The following is a 17,792-nucleotide window of genomic DNA, read 5'->3' as shown; positions in this document are numbered from 1 at the left end:
CTCTTGGAGTACCTTTCCCTGATTTGAGGAAGACCTCTGGGTAGCCTGAAAGCTTGTCTCTCTCACCAACAGAAGTTGGTCCAATAAAATATATTACCTCATCCACCTTGTCTCTCAGAATAGCTCAGATAGTTGGGAGCACACAGAGGCAATCATTCATAGTCTATTGTCTAGACTGCTTTTCTCAAGTAGGAAAGAAGGCTTTGAGAACATAACATATGGGCAGTGATGAGCAGCCAAAATCTTAACAACCGGTTCCCTCCTCACTCCACAAGGGGACCGGGACCCCTGGGACCCCTGCCCCATCCATCCCCCTCCCCTGTCCCCTGACTGCGCCCAGAACTGGCCAGAAGGGTCTTGTGGGCCACCGTAGTGGGTGCTCACCCCGTCCCTAGGAGTCAGAGGGACCTGCCAGGGGGTGAGGTGAAGAGTCCCGGAGGTGCTTACCTGAGGCAGCTCCCAGGAAACATCTGGCTCCTGGGGCGGGATAGTGTAGCTGGGGGACAGCGGGGGGAGTGGCTGCTCCCCGCACTGATCACATCAAAAGTGGTGCCTTAGGCACTGACTCCGTGGGTGCTCCAGGGCTGGAGCACCCAAGGAGAAAATTTGGTGGGTGCAGAGCCCCCACCGGCAGCTCTCCGCCCTGCACCTGGCCCCAGCTCACCTCCGCTCCACCTCCACCTCCTCCCCTGAATGCACCGCCCCACTCTGCTTCTCCGCCCCCACCGCCCCCCGGTTTCCCGCGAATCAGCTGTTTGCGCAGGAAGCCTGGGAGGGCTGAGAAGCAGGCGGCAGCTTTGCACTCAGGCCGAGGGTGGCGGAGGTGAGCTGGGGTGGGGAGCGGTTCCCCTGCCACCCGCCCGGGTTACCTGCTGTGCTGCAGGCGGCCCTCCTCACGCCCTGCTCCCTCCCCAGCTACCTCTGCTCCACCTCCGCCTCCCTGGGCCTGAGCGCGAAGCCGCCGCTTGCTTCTCATCCCTCCCAGGCTTCCCGTACAAACAGCTGATTTGCGGGAAACCAGGGGGTGGTGGAGAAGCAGAATGGGGCGGAGGATGCCCTTGGCTTGAAGTCTTGTTTCTCAAAGAATTTATTCTTGTATTTGGCATGCTTTGATTTGATAAGATTACTTGTGGCAAACTAGCTAAACCAGCAGTTAAAATTCAATAATTTAACACCAATACAGGATAGGTGAGAGACAGCTGCACAGGGGCCAGGTAGAAAGGGAAGTTGGCATGTAATATCAGCAGATCTAGTGTCCTCAGGGGAAAGTTTTGGACTATGGTGAGGATTGGGCCAGACAGTCACCTCATCTCCCACACTTACAGAGCTGTTTGCCCTGGTTGTACAGAATTAGCAAGAGGCTTCCCAATGTCACGTAGCTTTTCCTGGGCAGTGTGCTCCCTGCTTCTCCTTCCAGTATTCTTGGGCTTCCAAAAGCTATAGCTATCCTTAGTCTCTGTAGGTCATATTTTTCAAGGTGTTTTGGTGACTAAAGAAAAAGATAGGTGTCTGATGGGATTTTTGAAAGTGCATAGGCGCCTAAATACCTTTAAAAATCCAGTCATGTGTCTCAGCTTCCCGGTCTGCAAAATGGGGACCATGATATAGGGCTATTATTAGGATTAATTAGTTAATGTTCGTATAGAGCTTTGCAAGTGTAAAATGCTATGTAAGTGTATTACTATTCTAGAAAATATAGAACCAGGTGCGGCCCTAGATTAGCTGCCAGCAACTGGCGCCCTAGATGAACCATGCAATCGGCACCCCCAAGCCCCAAGGGCAGATCTAGGCTGAGATTTTTGGTAAACTGGGAAACATTTTGCCCCTTTTTTCCTTTTAATTTTTTTTAAGCTTTTTTTTTTAAACAGAGGCTTAATTATTCAATTTGTCCGTCCATCTGTCGAACCAATGTTGCTGAGATCAGATAAAATAGGCACACAAAATTTTCAGAATAGATTTGTACACAACAGCTAGATAATATTTCAGTCCGATTTCAAATAAAAATGCATTAAAATGTTAATTATAATTTTATTATTACAAATCCAACATCATCCATTACGCTCTCCTGCTTTAACTGCCATTACCACCACATCCAGTATAGAAAGAAATAAGAAATCTCTTCAATGAACTTTATCCTGTATTTACAAAACACTCTGAATATAAAACACTCTGTGCTGTTAAAACATGACTTTTGTTGGTTTAAGTTTTGAAAATTCAGTCACTAGTTCTTTTAGATCCAGTTTTCTAGCTATTTCATGCTCTATTGACATTGTGGCAAGTCCAACAAGTCTCTCTTGCACCATTGTAGAACGCAGATATGTTTTTATCAATTTTAACTTTGGGAAGCTACGTTCCCCACTAGCTATGGAAACTGGCAAAGTTAAAAGAATATGTAGAGCTATAAAAACGTTTGGAAAACTGTCTGTGAGTTTATTTTCACAAACAAACTTTAGGACTTCTTCAGGAGTGGAATGTTTCTTAAGTCGTCTTGAAAAAGCCTGAAGCTCATTACACAAATCTGTAGCATCAATGTCTTTTGAATTTTCATGAGTCAATGCTGACTCCAGTTTTATACAAAATTCTCTTATTTGTTTTGCTGTTTTCTCTTCCAAGCTGTGGATATCATATAGAAGGCCAAATACTGACTCTAGCTGCTGCATCTGTTGAAATCTTTCATCAACCAAGTGAATAGCAATATCAAGGACTGCGAAGTAGAAATTCACTTTGAACCTTTGTTTTGGGTTCTGAATGGGAGTGTCTTGTCCTGCATACAAAAACTGCTGTTTCTTTTGCTGAATGCAAACTGGCTCTGGTTCAAATTCTGTCGGAAAGTCTATTTCTTCAACAAGCTCGAGAAAATCTACCAGTGTTCTGTTGAACCCTTCATCACTTCTGAATTCCTCCAGAATATTTTTAGTTTGCTGCAGTTTTTGAATACCAGAATGTATGTTCGAGTTCTTTTCCTGAAGCAGCTTACTAATGAGGTTAATCTCGAAAAGGATATTATACCACAAAATGAGTGAAGTCACAAATTTGAACTTGGAAAGGCCATTTGCAAGAGCTTTTGCATCTGAATGTGTCATATTGCCAGATGATCAGGTAAAGGTAGTATCATCAGAAATTTCAATTAGGTCATCATAAATGTTTCCAAGTTCATAGCGAAGAGGCTTCAAAGCATCAATGTGACTCTCTGACTAAGTGGTTTCACAGTTGGAGAATTCACATGGTGAGTCAGAATCTCTCAACGGCGTGTTGAGCCTGAGAAAAACACATGAACACATTGCACCAAGTCAAAGAAACTGCTTGCTGCCTGTCATAAATATAAAGGGAAGGGTAACCACCTTTCTGTATAAGGTGCTATAATATCCCTCCTGGCCAGAGGCAAAATCCTTTCACCTGTAAAGGATTAAGAAACTAAGGTAACCTCGCTGGCACCTGACCCAAAATGACCAATGAGGGGACAAGGTACTTTCAAATCTGGAGGGCGGGGGGAAGTTTTTTGTCTGTCTGTGTGATATCTTTGCTGGGAACAGATCAAGGATGCTTGCAAGCCCTTCAACTCCTGTAAAGTTAGTAAGTAATCTAGCTAGAAAATGTGTTAGGTTTTTCTTTGCTTTGGCTCGTAAATTCGCTGTGCTGGAGAGAATGTGTATTCCTCTTTTTGTGTCTTTTTCTAATTTAAGGTTTTGCCTAGAGGGATTCTCTATGTTTTGAATCTGATTACCCTGTAAAGTATTTACCATCCTGATTTTACAGAGGTGACCGTTTTACCTTTTCTTTAACTAAAATTCTTCTTTTAAGAACCTGATTGATTTTTCATTGTTCTTAAGATCCAAGGGTTTGGGTCTGTGTTCACCTGTACCAATTGGTGGGGATATTATTATCAAGCCTTCCCCAGGAAAGGGGGTATAGGATTTGGGGGAATATTTTGGGAGAATAGGACTCCAAGTGGTCCTTTCCCTGTTCTTTGTCTAAAACACTTGGTGGTGGCTGCGTCTTACCTAATCCAAGGGCAAAGACTTTGTGCCTTGGGGAAGTTTTAACCTAAGCTGGTAGAAATTAGCTTAGGGGGTCTTTCATGCAGGTCCCCACATCTGTACCCTAGAGTTCAGAGTGGGGAAGGAAACTTGACGCCTCCAAACAGCATCTAGCAGCATCATTGACAACCAAATTCAGAGAATGGTGCACTGCAAGGAACGAAAAATGCCCTAGGATTGATTTCCATCATTCTACTTTGCACACCATTGTCTTTACCCTTCATATTACTCCCATTATCATAGCATTGGCCACGTAAGTTTTCAAGAGATAATGACATTGTTTCAAGCTCTTTTAGAATAGTTTCAGTCATATATGCTCCAGTCGTCTCCTTCAGTGCACTTCAACATTATCTTCATCTGCAGACTTTTCCATGTCCACAAAACGAATGATCATCATTTGTGTAAAATGACTCACATCTGGTGTACTGTCCAGTATTATTGAAAACTATTTTGCAGAATGGGCAGCTTCTAAAATTTTCTTTTTAATGGCATTTGCTAGGATTTGAATCAGTTCATTCTGCATATATTTTCCTAAGTAATGAACCTGTGTTTCATGATCAGTTATTTTATGTAGATGCTCCTTCATGACTGGATCAAAGCAAGTTAGGTATTCAACAAACTGTAAAAAGTTTCCATTACCTGGAGTGTATAATTTTTCATTTCTGCCGTGGCCGTGGAGTGCTAAATTTTGCCCACCAAGAACTCTCACTAACGCAATCAGATGCTCTAATATTTGTTGCCAATATTCTTCTTTTTCCTTGATCACACGTAAATTTTCATCATCAATAGTTTTTCCTTTTTTCAATCATAATTCAAGTTCTTTCCAATTCTGAAAACATTCCAACTGTTCTGTACTTCTTTCATGTGAAGAGAGAATTGAAGATATGTTTTTGAACCAGTCCTTTGAACCATTTTCAGTAAGTGATGTACCAATTGCTTGATTTCTAAACAACTTGCAGGAAAAGCAAAATACAGAGTCCTTCAACACTGAATATTGTAACAAGTTTCGATGAATTTCTTCCCCATTAATGAGTTTCCTCTTGTAATGCTGAGCAGAGAATTTTCTTTTATTTCTATCCTTAGGGAAGGGAAATTCATGAACTTGTTCGGGAATGTTCCATGAGAATTTGCCTCACACTGTAATCACATCTGGGCTATGAAGCTGGGTCCCCATACTGTAACTCGTTTGTAACTTCCTCATCCTTTCTTTCTTCTACTTCATTTACTTCAATTTCTTCATGTGCCTCTGAAGGTGAATAATTTTTCTCCACTTCCATATCAGTCTGAGCTGCCTTCATGTACAATTAAGTTTCCCTCATCTTGAGTTTCCAAACTGCTTTTTAGTGGATGTGAGCTATCCTCATCTCGAAGTAATATACCTTCACCTTGATGTTCCAAACTGCTTCCATGCGGATGTGAGCTAACCTCCTCTCCAAGTAAAATTCCTTCATCTGGATGCTGTGAACTGCTTCCATCTTTATTTGGATTAAAGAGAAGATCTTTCAGGAAGGATCCCTGCTGTTTTGCTTGGTCCTTTTCCTTCTCAGCCTTTTGTTTATGATACTCAGCTCCTGCAGGTTTTCTTTTTCCTCTTTCTGCCATGGGACCTTTGAATATTGTTATGTACTGTGCTCCCGACTGCAAGCAATATAGCGTTAAGGATGACTGACACACCCACCATACTGCTGCCATCCCAACATATCTTATCACAGCTTAAAGGTTCAGTGATTAGTAACATACACTCACTTACCTATTACAACAGTTAGTTACAGCATTTACACGGAAACAAAATGAACTTTTTCAATGTTATAACCAAACACCGGTTGTTTGGAAAGTAATCCCCTTCGGGGTTACCCGCTTGGAGTGTGATGTCATTACTTTCGTAGTCTACTAAGCGTTAACGCTGTTACTTTTCTTTTATGGACCTTATTTATTACATGTGAACCAGTTATAACAAAGAAACGTTCATAATTTTACAGCCCTGTCATAAATATAAAGGGAAGGGTAAACCCCTTTGAAATCCCTCCTGGCCAGGGGAAAGTTCCTCTCACCTGTAAAGGGTTAAGAAGCTAAAGGTAACCTCGCTGGCACCTGACCAAAATGACCAATGAGGAGACAAGATACTTTCAAAAGCTGGGAGGAGGGAGAGAAACAAAGGGTCTGTGTGTCTGTCTATATGCTGGTTTCTGCCGGGGATAGACCAGGAATGGAGTCTTAGAACTTTTAGTAAGTAATCTAGCTAGGTATGTGTTAGATTATGATTTCTTTAAATGGCTGAGAAAAGAATTGTGCTGAATAGAATAACTATTTCTGTCTGTGTATCTTTTTTGTAACTTAAGGTTTTGCCTAGAGGGGTTCTCTATGTTTTTGAATCTAATTACCCTGTAAGATATCTACCATCCTGATTTTACAGGGGGGATTTCTTTATTTCTGTTTACTTCTATTTCTATTAAAAGTCTTCTTGTAAGAAAACTGAATGCTTTTTCATTGTTCTCAGATCCAAGGGTTTGGGTCTGTGGTCACCTATGCAAATTGGTGAGGCTTTTTATCCAACATTTCCCAGGAAAGGGGGGGTGCAAGTGTTGGGAGGATTGTTCATTGTTCTTAAGATCCAAGGGTCTGGGTCTGTAGTCACCTAGGCAAATTGGTGAGGCTTTTTACCAAACCTTGTCCAGGAAGTGGGGTGCAAGGTTTTGGGAAGTATTTTGGGGGGAAAGATGTGTCCAAACAGCTCTTCCCCAGTAACCAGTATTAGTTTGGTGGTGGTAGCGGCCAATCCAAGGGCAACGGGTGGAATATTTTGTACCTTGGGGAAGTTTTGACCTAAGCTGGTAAAGATAAGCTTAGGAGGTTTTTCATGCAGGTCCCCACATCTGTACCCTAGAGTTCAGAGTGGGGGAGGAACCTTGACAGCCCGATAATAACGCTAAGGTTTAATAACACTTAAAGATACTCACACTTTGGACTTATAATGGTGAAAGACATTATTCTTTATTATTTGGCACCAAGAAACACATTTTTCCACAGTATTCTGCTGATTCTTAACCATCTAACTGTGACTTGTGTTAAAATGACCGTTTAGCATGTATCAACTCATGATATCTCTGCTCTACCTGAATTTCCGGCTATGCAACCTTGATATATATTTGAGTTAGGTGTCACTAGCATTGCAGCTCTTGCCGCTGGTGGATGTGTTTCATTGTGGCTGAGTTATTGCTTATCAAAATTGCAAAGTGGGTCATCTTGACCCTACGTTGCAAATTGAAAAAAATATTTGCTACATTATTATTTATTTTTGCAGTAAATAAAAGATTTGCCATATTAATAAATTCTTAGAAATGTAGAGAAATGAATTATAATTCATATTCCCTCTGTATGCGCACGGGAATTGAAATAATGACATCTTCATTCTTTTATTTGTATTTTTTTCATCCTTTTCATTTTTTTAATTTGAATTTTTTCCTGGAATTTGGCTCTCCATTTAACTTGGCACCCTAGGTGACCGCATAATTCGCCTATGTCAGCAGGTCACCCCTGTATAGAACACAATAATCCACAGCCTTTATAGAATAAATTCATAACAAAGCTTGCTAAATTAGATGGCGCTGCTATTTTTATGAATTGGACAATACACCAAATCCCACTTTGAAGTCAGTGGAGTACTTTCTTGCTCTCTTATTTTGGAGGTCAGGAACATGGAAATTTATATTGAGTTTTTGGTTTGAAACAAAAAGAATGAAATCCTCTCTCACTTCTAATCTCAAATGCACAATGTTGTCTCTTGTGTTTTGAAACCTGTTACATTCATATGAAATCTTTTCACTAGTCATTATGTATATGGCTCTCTAGAGATTTGCCAACATATACGTCTAACAGAGATGGGTCTAACAGAGATGGGTATTTAACTTCCTAAAATAGAATGAACATCTCCTGTATTTAGAAAATCTTTATGGTGTGTGTTCTATTACCTAGTGTTCAAGACAATTTGATTGATTTACAAGTGTACTAGTTACGTCATTGCAGATTTCTTCACATAAATCAATAATCTTTAAAAGTATAATTGAACGACAGCGCTTGGCTATGTATGAAAATGGTAAAACAAGGAAGGAGCCATAGAAGCTAGGTTACAGTCAAGGGACTGCACTGTACTTTTAACTTCAGAGCTGGAATCAGAACTGACCTGTTAGTGGTTGAGGTTGTATGCTGCAATTCATAAAATCAATGCTTTATGATGCTGCACAATCATGGAAAAGTAATGCTTCTCAGTTGGTGAAGTGTTTTAGATTGGGGAGGGGTTTTAAAATAGGAGAAATAAATTCCTTTCAAAATTTACAATACATTCAAGGCATGAATGCCACCATTATGAATAATATGCAGCTATGGAAATACAGAAATGGATCTGGATCTGGAGTCTCTATGCAAATTAGAAAGTCTTGTTTAATGTCTGTTAGCTTCAATTCCAGTTATTGTCAGCAAATATCAAATCTGTCGGTAAATAAGTTATTATTAAATAAATAATTATCTCCATCAGAGCTTTGCAAATGGATTGAGATCCTCTCTAATATTGATATTTTTAAAAATTTGCTTAAATAATTACAGAGAAAATCTTTGGCAAATGTTGGCAATAGTTGTTCTTGTTAACCTCTGAGGATAGGACAAGAAGCAATGGGCTTCAATTGCAGCAAGAGAGGTTTAGGTTGGACATTAGGAAAAACTACCTAACTGTCAGGGTAGTTAAATACTGGAACAAATTGCCAGGGAGGTTGTAGAATTTCCATCACTGAAGGTTTTTAAGAACAGGTTAGACAAACACCTGTCAGAAATGGAGTAGTTATTATGTAGTCCTGCCTTGAGTGCAGGGGACTGGACTTGATGACCTCTCAAGGTCCCTTCCAGTCCTACACTTCCATGATTCTAGTCCAGTGTGAGTCTGAGGGCCATTAAACACAGTACATTTTCCTACTGTATCACAATTACAGCAACATCTGTTCTAAATAATGTGGTGCTAATTCATTGTGAAAATGCATAAAGCTTTCACTAGTTGTTAGAATACTTAATTACTTATCTATAGTGAGGTGGTCTCATGAGCGAACATTGTACTGAGTTACAAAACACACAGGAATACAGGTCCCAGAACTATCTCTATACTGCCTGAAAAATGCACCCGATAATGCTTTACTGATCAAGGTACTTTGTCTGTATGTGGCACATTTAAAGGTGAGAATAGGTTTTGAAGGTGCTACTGGTATTAGTTCATGCAGAAGCAATAAAAAATATTGGGAGAAAAACTGTAAAAAAGGTTATATGACTTGTCCTTTTAATTTCTTAAGCAAGCCATAAGTGTATTGGTGTTGATAATACTGTATATACTGCCCATGGGAGCTGCAGGAAGTGGCGCGGGCCAGGCCACCACTTCCCGCAGCTCCCATTGGCCGGGAATGGCAAACCATGGCCACTGCGAGCTGCAAGCAGCCATACCTGCAGATGCTCAGGTAAACAAAGCGTCTCGCGGCCCGCCAGGGGCTTACCCTGAATGAACCACAAACCAAGTTTAGGAACCCCTGGTATAGATTGTGTATGTAAATTTAATCCTTGTGCATCATGTAGCTAATGGAGTCACTGTTCGCTGTTTTCTTCTTGAATTGAATTCATACACAGGTTTTTTTAAACTGGGGATGCTGTTAAAGGATTCTGCTAGCCCCAAGGTGCATAGGAACATAAGAACAAAGGAATTGCAATTACCAGATGATATCTGTGGTGCAACTAGTCCAACAACCTGTCTCTAACAATGGCTAGCTTCAGATGATTCAGAGGAAGGTGCCAGTAATTTCATGTCAGGCAGATGTGAGATAATTTCTCCCCCACCACATTAGTTCTTCAAATCCCTAATTGTTAGAGATTGGCTTAAACCACGAAGCATGAGGTTTCATATATCTTCCAAAATATATTAGTATTAACTATTGTAAACCTGGATGCATGTTCATGAGCAGTAGAAATGTTGCATAATGTAGGAGATATGGAAATGGACTTGAGGCATTATTAAAGATTTATAAGCATGGATTATCTACCTACCAACCTATAGGTATATATAGAACTTCTTTGTTACAAGCATGATGTGACATAATACAGAATGTGTTTGCCATGATGGATAGCCAATTACTCAATTTTTGGTTCCTTCAAGCCTCCAAACCCTCCTATTTTATGGCATGCAATGTTGTGAAATTGGTTTGGCCTATCTCTAAAAAAATCAATTACTATTTCATAAAAAATGAAATTTTAACTTCACAGACTGTTTTGCACTGACTTTGAAAAGGGACAGTGAAACTAACCCTGTGTCATACAGTTTCAATAGTTTCTTATGGTGCAAAAGATGTTCTTAAGAATTTAACTATTGTCCTACTGATTTTATTTGCAGACAACTACTACGGCACTCCAAAGCCTCCAGCAGAACCAGCTCCATTATTGTTAAATGTGACAGACCAGATCCTTCCAGGTGCCACACCTAGTGCTGAAGGCAAACGTAAGAGGAATAAATCAGTGAGCAATATGGAGAAGACAGGTATTGAACCACCAGAAGAGGAAGAGGAAGAAAGACCTGTGGTCAATGGAAATGGCATGGTAGTAACACCAGGTTAGTCCGTTTATCCACTTCTGAATTTTATTTCAGTTATTTCACAGTTATTTCCTTCTGCAGTTATGAGGATGCTCACTTTGGGGAGGGAGTGTTTATCTTGTGCTGAAGAGCACAAGACTGATAGCCAGGATTCCTGAGAAACTGGCTTCCAGTATAACCTAGAACAAATCACATGGAGTGTGTACCTCAGTTTTCCTTTCTGTAAAACAGGGGTTCCCAAACTTGGTTCAGGGCAGCTTGTCCAGGGTAAGCCCCTGACGGGCCGTGAGATGCTTTGTTTACTTGAGCGTCTGCAGGTACGGCTGCTTGTAGCTCCCAGTGGTCACCATTCGCCATTCCCAGCCAATGGGAACTGCAGGAAGCAGTGGCCCCGCCCATGCCGCTTCCCACAGCTCCCATTGGCTCGGCATGGCGAACCATGGCCACTGGGAGCTGCGAGCAGCCGTACCTGCGGATGCTCAGGCAAATAAAGCGTCTCGCGGCCCATCAGGGGCTTTCTCTGAAGAAGCCGTGAACCAAGTTTGGGAACCCCTGCTGTAAAATGATTAGCATTTTGTAAAATGCTTTGAACTTTTCAAATGAGACATTGTGTAACAGCAAAGTCTGATTAGTGCATTAATTCAACAGAATCTTTATGAACCTGAGACCGTATCAGTGTGGCTGACTTGGTAGTACTGTCACTTGAGAGTCAGACAGACATGGGGAAAAGTCTTGAAGCCTCCAGAAAAAGCAAATGGGAAGGACCAAGGTCTGTCAATGTTCCAACACCTGCAATTGGATGACGGTCATACAAACCATAGGCAGGTAGTACTAAAAGGTACCTACCCTTACATCCTATGGATTTCACTGATCCAGATGACAGTGAACCCAAATATGTGCTGGTATCCTGCATAGGAAAATTCAATCAGGTCAAGTCAGATCAGTGCATGATCAATTCCCCTTCTGAGTTTGAGCAAGTATCACCATTTTTTATCCTGAAACACCATTTGAGACATAACTGATTATTTTTTTCTTCAAGAAAGAAACTGAAGAGCTCAGAAGTTTGTATTTTATAAAGAATCTGAAAACCACCGAGTTAGCAATAATAAGTGCTGGGTTAAATATGTGTATTTTTCTCGTTTGGCCTGTATAGGTCTAGAAGCAATGTGAAAAACCTGGATAATAAAGCCCTTTAATCCTAGTGAAATTAGAAGTACAGAAGAAAATGATTGAAGTAGAAGTATCTTTAGTGACAATCCATGTCAATAGAATGATAAGATTACAAGATTTCTGAATGTACAGGTTCTTATGAAACAATAAGTGCATTATCTAATCTCTAAGTGCTGTAAAATTGACTTTCACATTTCATTATATGTATGCTTTTTTTCTCATACTTGGTTGGAAAGCACATCAAATTGAATAACTTTCCCTGTTATGGATAGGTCTGGTTGCATGCTTTTTTGGTATGTATGTTCTGCATTTAAGGGCAATTCCTGAGCTTAGGTAGCTGAGCTGGGCACTGAAGAAACATAGGGAAATGAGTAGAAAATCCTCTCCCTCCAGTCTCCAAAACAGCTGTGGAACCATTCTTTGACCATAACGGCAGTGTTGAGGCTGCAGCATGCCCCGGAACCCTTACTCAGCCCTTCCACAGGGGAGGATTCATACATCAGTGCATCCTACACCATGCTTTCATGCAGCCCTGCCCCATTCCCTGCATACAGGAACCCTCAACAGAGCTAAATTCTACACCATATAAGTAGAATGCACCCCCTCAAATCCTTATGAACAAGAATAGCATTGGATCTGCTGCCAGGGAACTAAAGAGGCTGGGCAAGGACAGGATTTGGTCCCCACTGGATAGTCTTCCTAATATCCTTCCATGTTGTTCTATGAAATATATGCCCACATGCAAGTTTCAAGGAAGCAATTTCAGGGCAATATATTTCAGTTCATAATCCAAATCTGATCAAGAATAAATACAAAATCTGCTTTTCCCTTTGCATTGTCAATATATAACATGTCCCATGCAAATTCTACATCAGTGGTGGTTAGGCCATATTCAAGAAATATCCACTGGTAGGTGCTATGTTAAAAGAATGAAGTATTTGAGCACTGTATGTAAAAGGACCCCCTGCAAAGTAATTCCTTTAGGTGTGGGTCTCTGAACAAGCAGTGTTCAGAGTAGCAGCCGCGTTAGTCGCAAAAGAAAAGGAGTACTTGTGGCACCATTTTGTTGTTCAGCTATACTGACTGAAGACTTGGGGGATTGTACCAATGCAGCTCTATGTATGCACACAGTGTTGCCTTATTTTGGCAATGTAGGTCTCAGGAACTCTGTAAAGGAGACAATATATCTGTGTGCTAAAAAAGGGTATTAGCTGCCCCTAAAATGCATTTGTACTTTGTCTTCAAACAGGCAGGAAAAACAAAATACGTTAATGAGTGGGTCACTCCAGATGGAAGGAACCAACGCCTTGGCACTTGTCATTGCACTTTTGGAAAGTGCAGGCCATTCTTCATAAGAGTTTCTCTTTCCTTTAAAGGCAACATTCCATTAAATACTCAGCTTTAAGGATCTGCAAAAGATCTGTACAGTCCTTTAGGATGTTTATACACGCTGCACAGCCTAAAGCCTTACAAATTAGTAGTGTTGTCAGAGTCTGAGCAGGGCAAAGGACTATAGTGTGAAACTAAGGGCTGATGTAACAGCTAGCACCAGCAGACTGGAGGAGTTAAAGATCTGAAGTGAATCCAAGGGAACTTAAATAACCTGTCTTTATCAGACTGGTAAATGACAATGATATTTGTGGAGAGCTTTATGACTGTAATCTGATTTCTTTTTTAATTTATGTTATACCATTTCTTTGTTCTTCTTTCGTGAGGGACTCTTGTGCATTTGTAATGTCTTCCCTTGAACTTGTCAGCCTCTATGAATATGGATCTAGTCACTATAGTATCTCCAGGTATCTTGCCCCATGCCAGCCAGGGAGCTCGCCCTCAGACAGCCAGGCACCTGCCAGGCTAGTGACCCTTAGGCATGGCTCATCATTATCTTATTTTTACTTTGTACTTTCCCTGTCTGTTTGTCGTAGCCCCCTTTTTTGTCTCTCGTTCTATACTTAGATTGCAAATTCTTCAGGGCAAAGTCTTTTTGTTATTTGTGTGTATAATTTCTAGCATAATGTGTCTCTGGCCCCTTACTGAGGCACCTAGACACCACTGTAATATAAGTAATAGGCTATAACAATAAGAGTGGCATTTCTGAGCAGGTGGCCCACGTCCTCCTGGCATCTTAAAAACCATCTACCAGAAGTACCTACAACTGAAGTGGAAACATTTTGAAATCAAGGCGAAGCTGACGGCTTTGTTTACCCCCACAAAAGCTGCTAGACTACCTTCTTGCTTTGTCTCTGTCCAGTTTGAAGTCTAATTCCAGCCAGATACACGTGGCAGCTATTTCAGCCTGCATGAACTAGTCAAAGGTTGACCACTGTCTCTACAGCCGCTTGTTATCAGGTTCATATGAAGTTTAACATTTTTGAAACCTCCCATTAAAAAAGCACTCTGTGTGTCATGGATTATAAAAGTGGTCCCGACAAAGCTGATGAAAGCTCCTTCTGAACCACTCCAAAGCTATGGCTAGTGTCTTCTGTGCGCAGAGTGGGTGAGGGATTCTCACCCAACCCCAAGCATACATAGGGTTGGAGATGCTGCTCTCCTGTCACCACCAGGCACCATTGTGTAAAAGGCCACCCCTGTAGGAAGAGAGCTGGGAACAGTGCAGCAGCAATACAGGATGGCCTTCACAAAGTCAGTGACCTAGTGATGTCATCTGCCCTTTCATTCTCTGTTGAGAATTGATACCCATTGGGAGGATATAGGGTGGGGGTATGTCAATGGTAAATGGGGGGGACTCAATGGCTTTGAGGAATAAGACCAGGCCATTATAAAATGGAAACAAACATTGAGAGGGCAAGGACCTAGAGAGGCTACCTGGAGCAGGACTGGAACCTGGGTCGGCTGGAGGGGCCTGTGTGAATCAAGGCACAGTCCCATGAAGGAGGGCTGTGGAATCCCTTTGCCAAAGTAGAGTTTTGTTTTCATCCCTGTAACAGGGTGGTCTGTCCTCTTTAAGGAGTAATGGGAACTCAGTCAGGCCCCATTGTGTTCAGCACTATGCAAACATAATAAATGACAGTCTCTGCCCCCAAAGAACTTACAGTGTAAAAGACAAGATGTAAGACGTGGATGAGACAAACAAGTGGGACATGGTAGGATGAGGCAACAAATAAATATAACAAGAGATGTGTAGTTCTTAGCTATTCAGTAATAGTGATCACAGCTCTCCACCTGCCTTATACTTTACACTAGATGCTCTAGAGAGGCCAGGGGCTGCAGGGGGACTGGCAGAGCTCCATGGCTCTGAGGGAACTGGGTTGGAAGCAGAAACCTGAAGCCATGGAACAAGGGTGAATTGGAAGCCCCAAGAGAGAAGGGTGAGAACAAAAACTTTGTGTCTGATGCATTAGAAGACGGGAAGTCAATGCAGTGACTTAACAAAGGGGTGATGTCATCAGAATGATGAGTCAAGATGATTTGAGAGAGTGAGGTTGCAGGCATCAAGAACATAGAGGAGGAGATGACAGTAATCAAGGTGCAAAATGTTCAGGCCTTGTTACAGTGTTTTGGCAGCATAGGCAGAGGATGATCTTTGAGACATGGTACAGGAAGAAGTGGCAAGATTAGACTTGAGCTGGATTTGTGTACTCAAGGAGAGTTATTAGGCCTTCACCTTCCTGGGGTGATATCCTATGATTCTTTCCCTCTCAGACTGGGGTACTAGGCTACATCCCCCTGTATGCCAACTGTCAAGGTTCCTCCCCCACTCTGAACTCTAGGGTACAGATGTGGGGACCTGCATGAAAAACCGCCTAAGCTTATCTTTACCAGCTTAGGTCAAAACTTCCCCAAAGTACAAAATATTACACCGGTTATCCTTGGACTGGCCGCTACCACCACCAAACTAATACTGGTTACTGGGGAAGAGCTGTTTGGACGCATCCTTCCCCCCAAAATACTTCCCAAAACCTTGCACCCCACTTCCTGGACAAGGTTTGGTAAAAAGCCTCACCAATTTGCCTAGGTGACTACAGACCCAGACCCTTGGATCTTAAGAACAATGAACAATCCTCCCAACACTTGCACCCCCCCTTTCTTGGGAAATGTTGGATAAAAAGCCTCACCAATTTGCATAGGTGACCACAGACCCAAACCCTTGGATCTGAGAACAATGAAAAAAAGCATTCAGTGTTTTACAAGAAGACTTTTAATAAAAAATAGAAGTAAACAGAAATAAAGAAATCCCCCCTGTAAAATCAGGATGGTAGATATCTTACAGGGTAATTAGATTCAAAAACATAGAGAACCCTTCTAGGCAAAACCTTAAGTTACAAAAAAGATACACAGACAGAAATAGTTATTCTATTCAGCACAATTCTTTTCTCAGCCATTTAAAGAAATCATAATCTAACACATACCTAGCTAGATTACTTACTAAAAGTTCTAAGACTCCATTCCTGTTCTGTCCCTGGCCAAGACGACTACAGACAGACACAGACCCTTTGTTTCTCTCCCTCCTCCCAGCTTTTGAAAGTATCTTGTCTCCTCATTGGTCATTTTGGTCAGGTGCCAGCGAGGTTACCTTTAGCTTCTTAACCCTTTACAGGTGAGAGGAGCTTTCCCCTGGCCAGGAGGGATTTCAAAGGGGTTTACCCTTCCCTTTATATTTATGACACGCCCCCCAAATCTCAGCTAGGGTGAAACACTGGCTGGGATTTCTTCCTGGAGCTCTAGGAAAACAGAGTTAATAAGACACATGCATCTCTAAATATACTACCAAGTACATAAAGACTAACAATATTTTCCACATCTCAAGGACGATTTTAACCAGTTGATTCTGGGAAACTTTCACGGGAGAGTGCATCAGCCACTTTGTTAGAAGCTCCTGAGATGTGTTGGATGTCGAAATCAAAATCTTGGAGAGCTAAACTCCCCCGAAGAAGTTTTTTGTTAGTTTCTTTGACGGTGTGAAGCCACTTTAGTGCAGCATGGTCGGTTTGCAGGTGGAAACGTCGTCCCCAAACATATGGGCGTAGCTTTTCCAGAGCGTAGACAATGGCATAACATTCTTTTTCAGTGACTGACCAGTTGCTTTCCCTCTCAGACAGTTTTTTGCTGAGAAACACTACAGGGTGGAATTCTTGATCAGGTCCTTTCTGCATTAAAACTGCTCCCACACCACGCTCGGATGCATCTGTGGTTACTAGGAACGGTTTGTCAAAGTCTGGGGCCCTTAGTACAGGGTCAGACATGAGTGTCGCTTTAAGCTTGTTAAAGGCCTTCTGACACTTTCCGGTCCACTGAACAGCATTTGGCTGTTTCTTTTTCGTTAGGTCTGTCAGTGGGGCAGCGATTTGGCTGTAGTGCGGTACAAATCATCTGTAATAACCGGCCAAGCCTAAGAAGGATTGAACCTGTTTCTTTGACTTTGGGACAGGCCACTTTTGGATAGCATCCACTTTGGCCTGTAGGGGGCTGATAGTTCCTTGACCCACCTGGTGTCCAAGGTAAGTCACTCTGTTTAGGCCTATTTGACACTTCTTAGCCTTAACAGTTAGTCCTGCCTCCCTTATGCGCTCAAGGACTTTTTGTAGATGTTCCAGGTGGTCTGCCCAGGAATCCGAAAATATGGCCACATCGTCAAGGTAGGCGACTGCATATTCTCCTAATCCCGCTAGGAGACCATCTACAAGTCTTTGGAAAGTGTCGGGTGCATTTCGCAGCCCGAAAGGGAGTACATTAAATTCATACAGCCCGAGATGTGTGATGAAGGCTGACCTTTCCTTGGCAGATTCATCTAGCGGTACCTGCCAGTACCCCTTGGTTAAGTCCAAGGTAGAGATGAACTGGGCCCGTCCCAGTTTCTCTAATAGTTCATCTGTGCGTGGCATGGGATAGTTGTCTGGGCAAGTTACAGCATTTAGCTTACGGTAGTCCACGCAAAAATGTATTTCCCCATCTGGTTTGGGAACTAGAACCACTGGAGATGCCCATGCACTTTCAGAGGGGCGGATTACACC

General features: G+C 42.0%; 1 protein-coding gene across 15 annotated transcripts in view; it reads left to right on the top strand.

Moving 5' to 3' along the window:
• Nucleotides 1-17,792, top strand: part of MAGI2 (membrane associated guanylate kinase, WW and PDZ domain containing 2) — a 1,181,180-nt gene that overhangs the window by 746,763 nt on the left and 416,625 nt on the right. For all 15 annotated transcript variants that reach the window (XM_073328600.2, XM_073328598.2, XM_073328606.2 and 12 more), the window contains one exon: nt 10,453-10,668. In XM_073328600.2, the coding sequence (XP_073184701.1) occupies nt 10,453-10,668 (216 nt within the window). The remainder of the gene's footprint in view (nt 1-10,452; nt 10,669-17,792) is intronic.

The sequence above is a fragment of the Lepidochelys kempii genome, chromosome 1 (assembly GCF_965140285.1).
Source record: "Lepidochelys kempii isolate rLepKem1 chromosome 1, rLepKem1.hap1, whole genome shotgun sequence".
In the NCBI taxonomy this organism is placed as follows: domain Eukaryota; kingdom Metazoa; phylum Chordata; order Testudines; family Cheloniidae; genus Lepidochelys; species Lepidochelys kempii.
The sequence above is the reverse complement of the archived record's forward strand: the minus strand, read 5'-3'. Positions and strand labels throughout refer to the sequence as shown.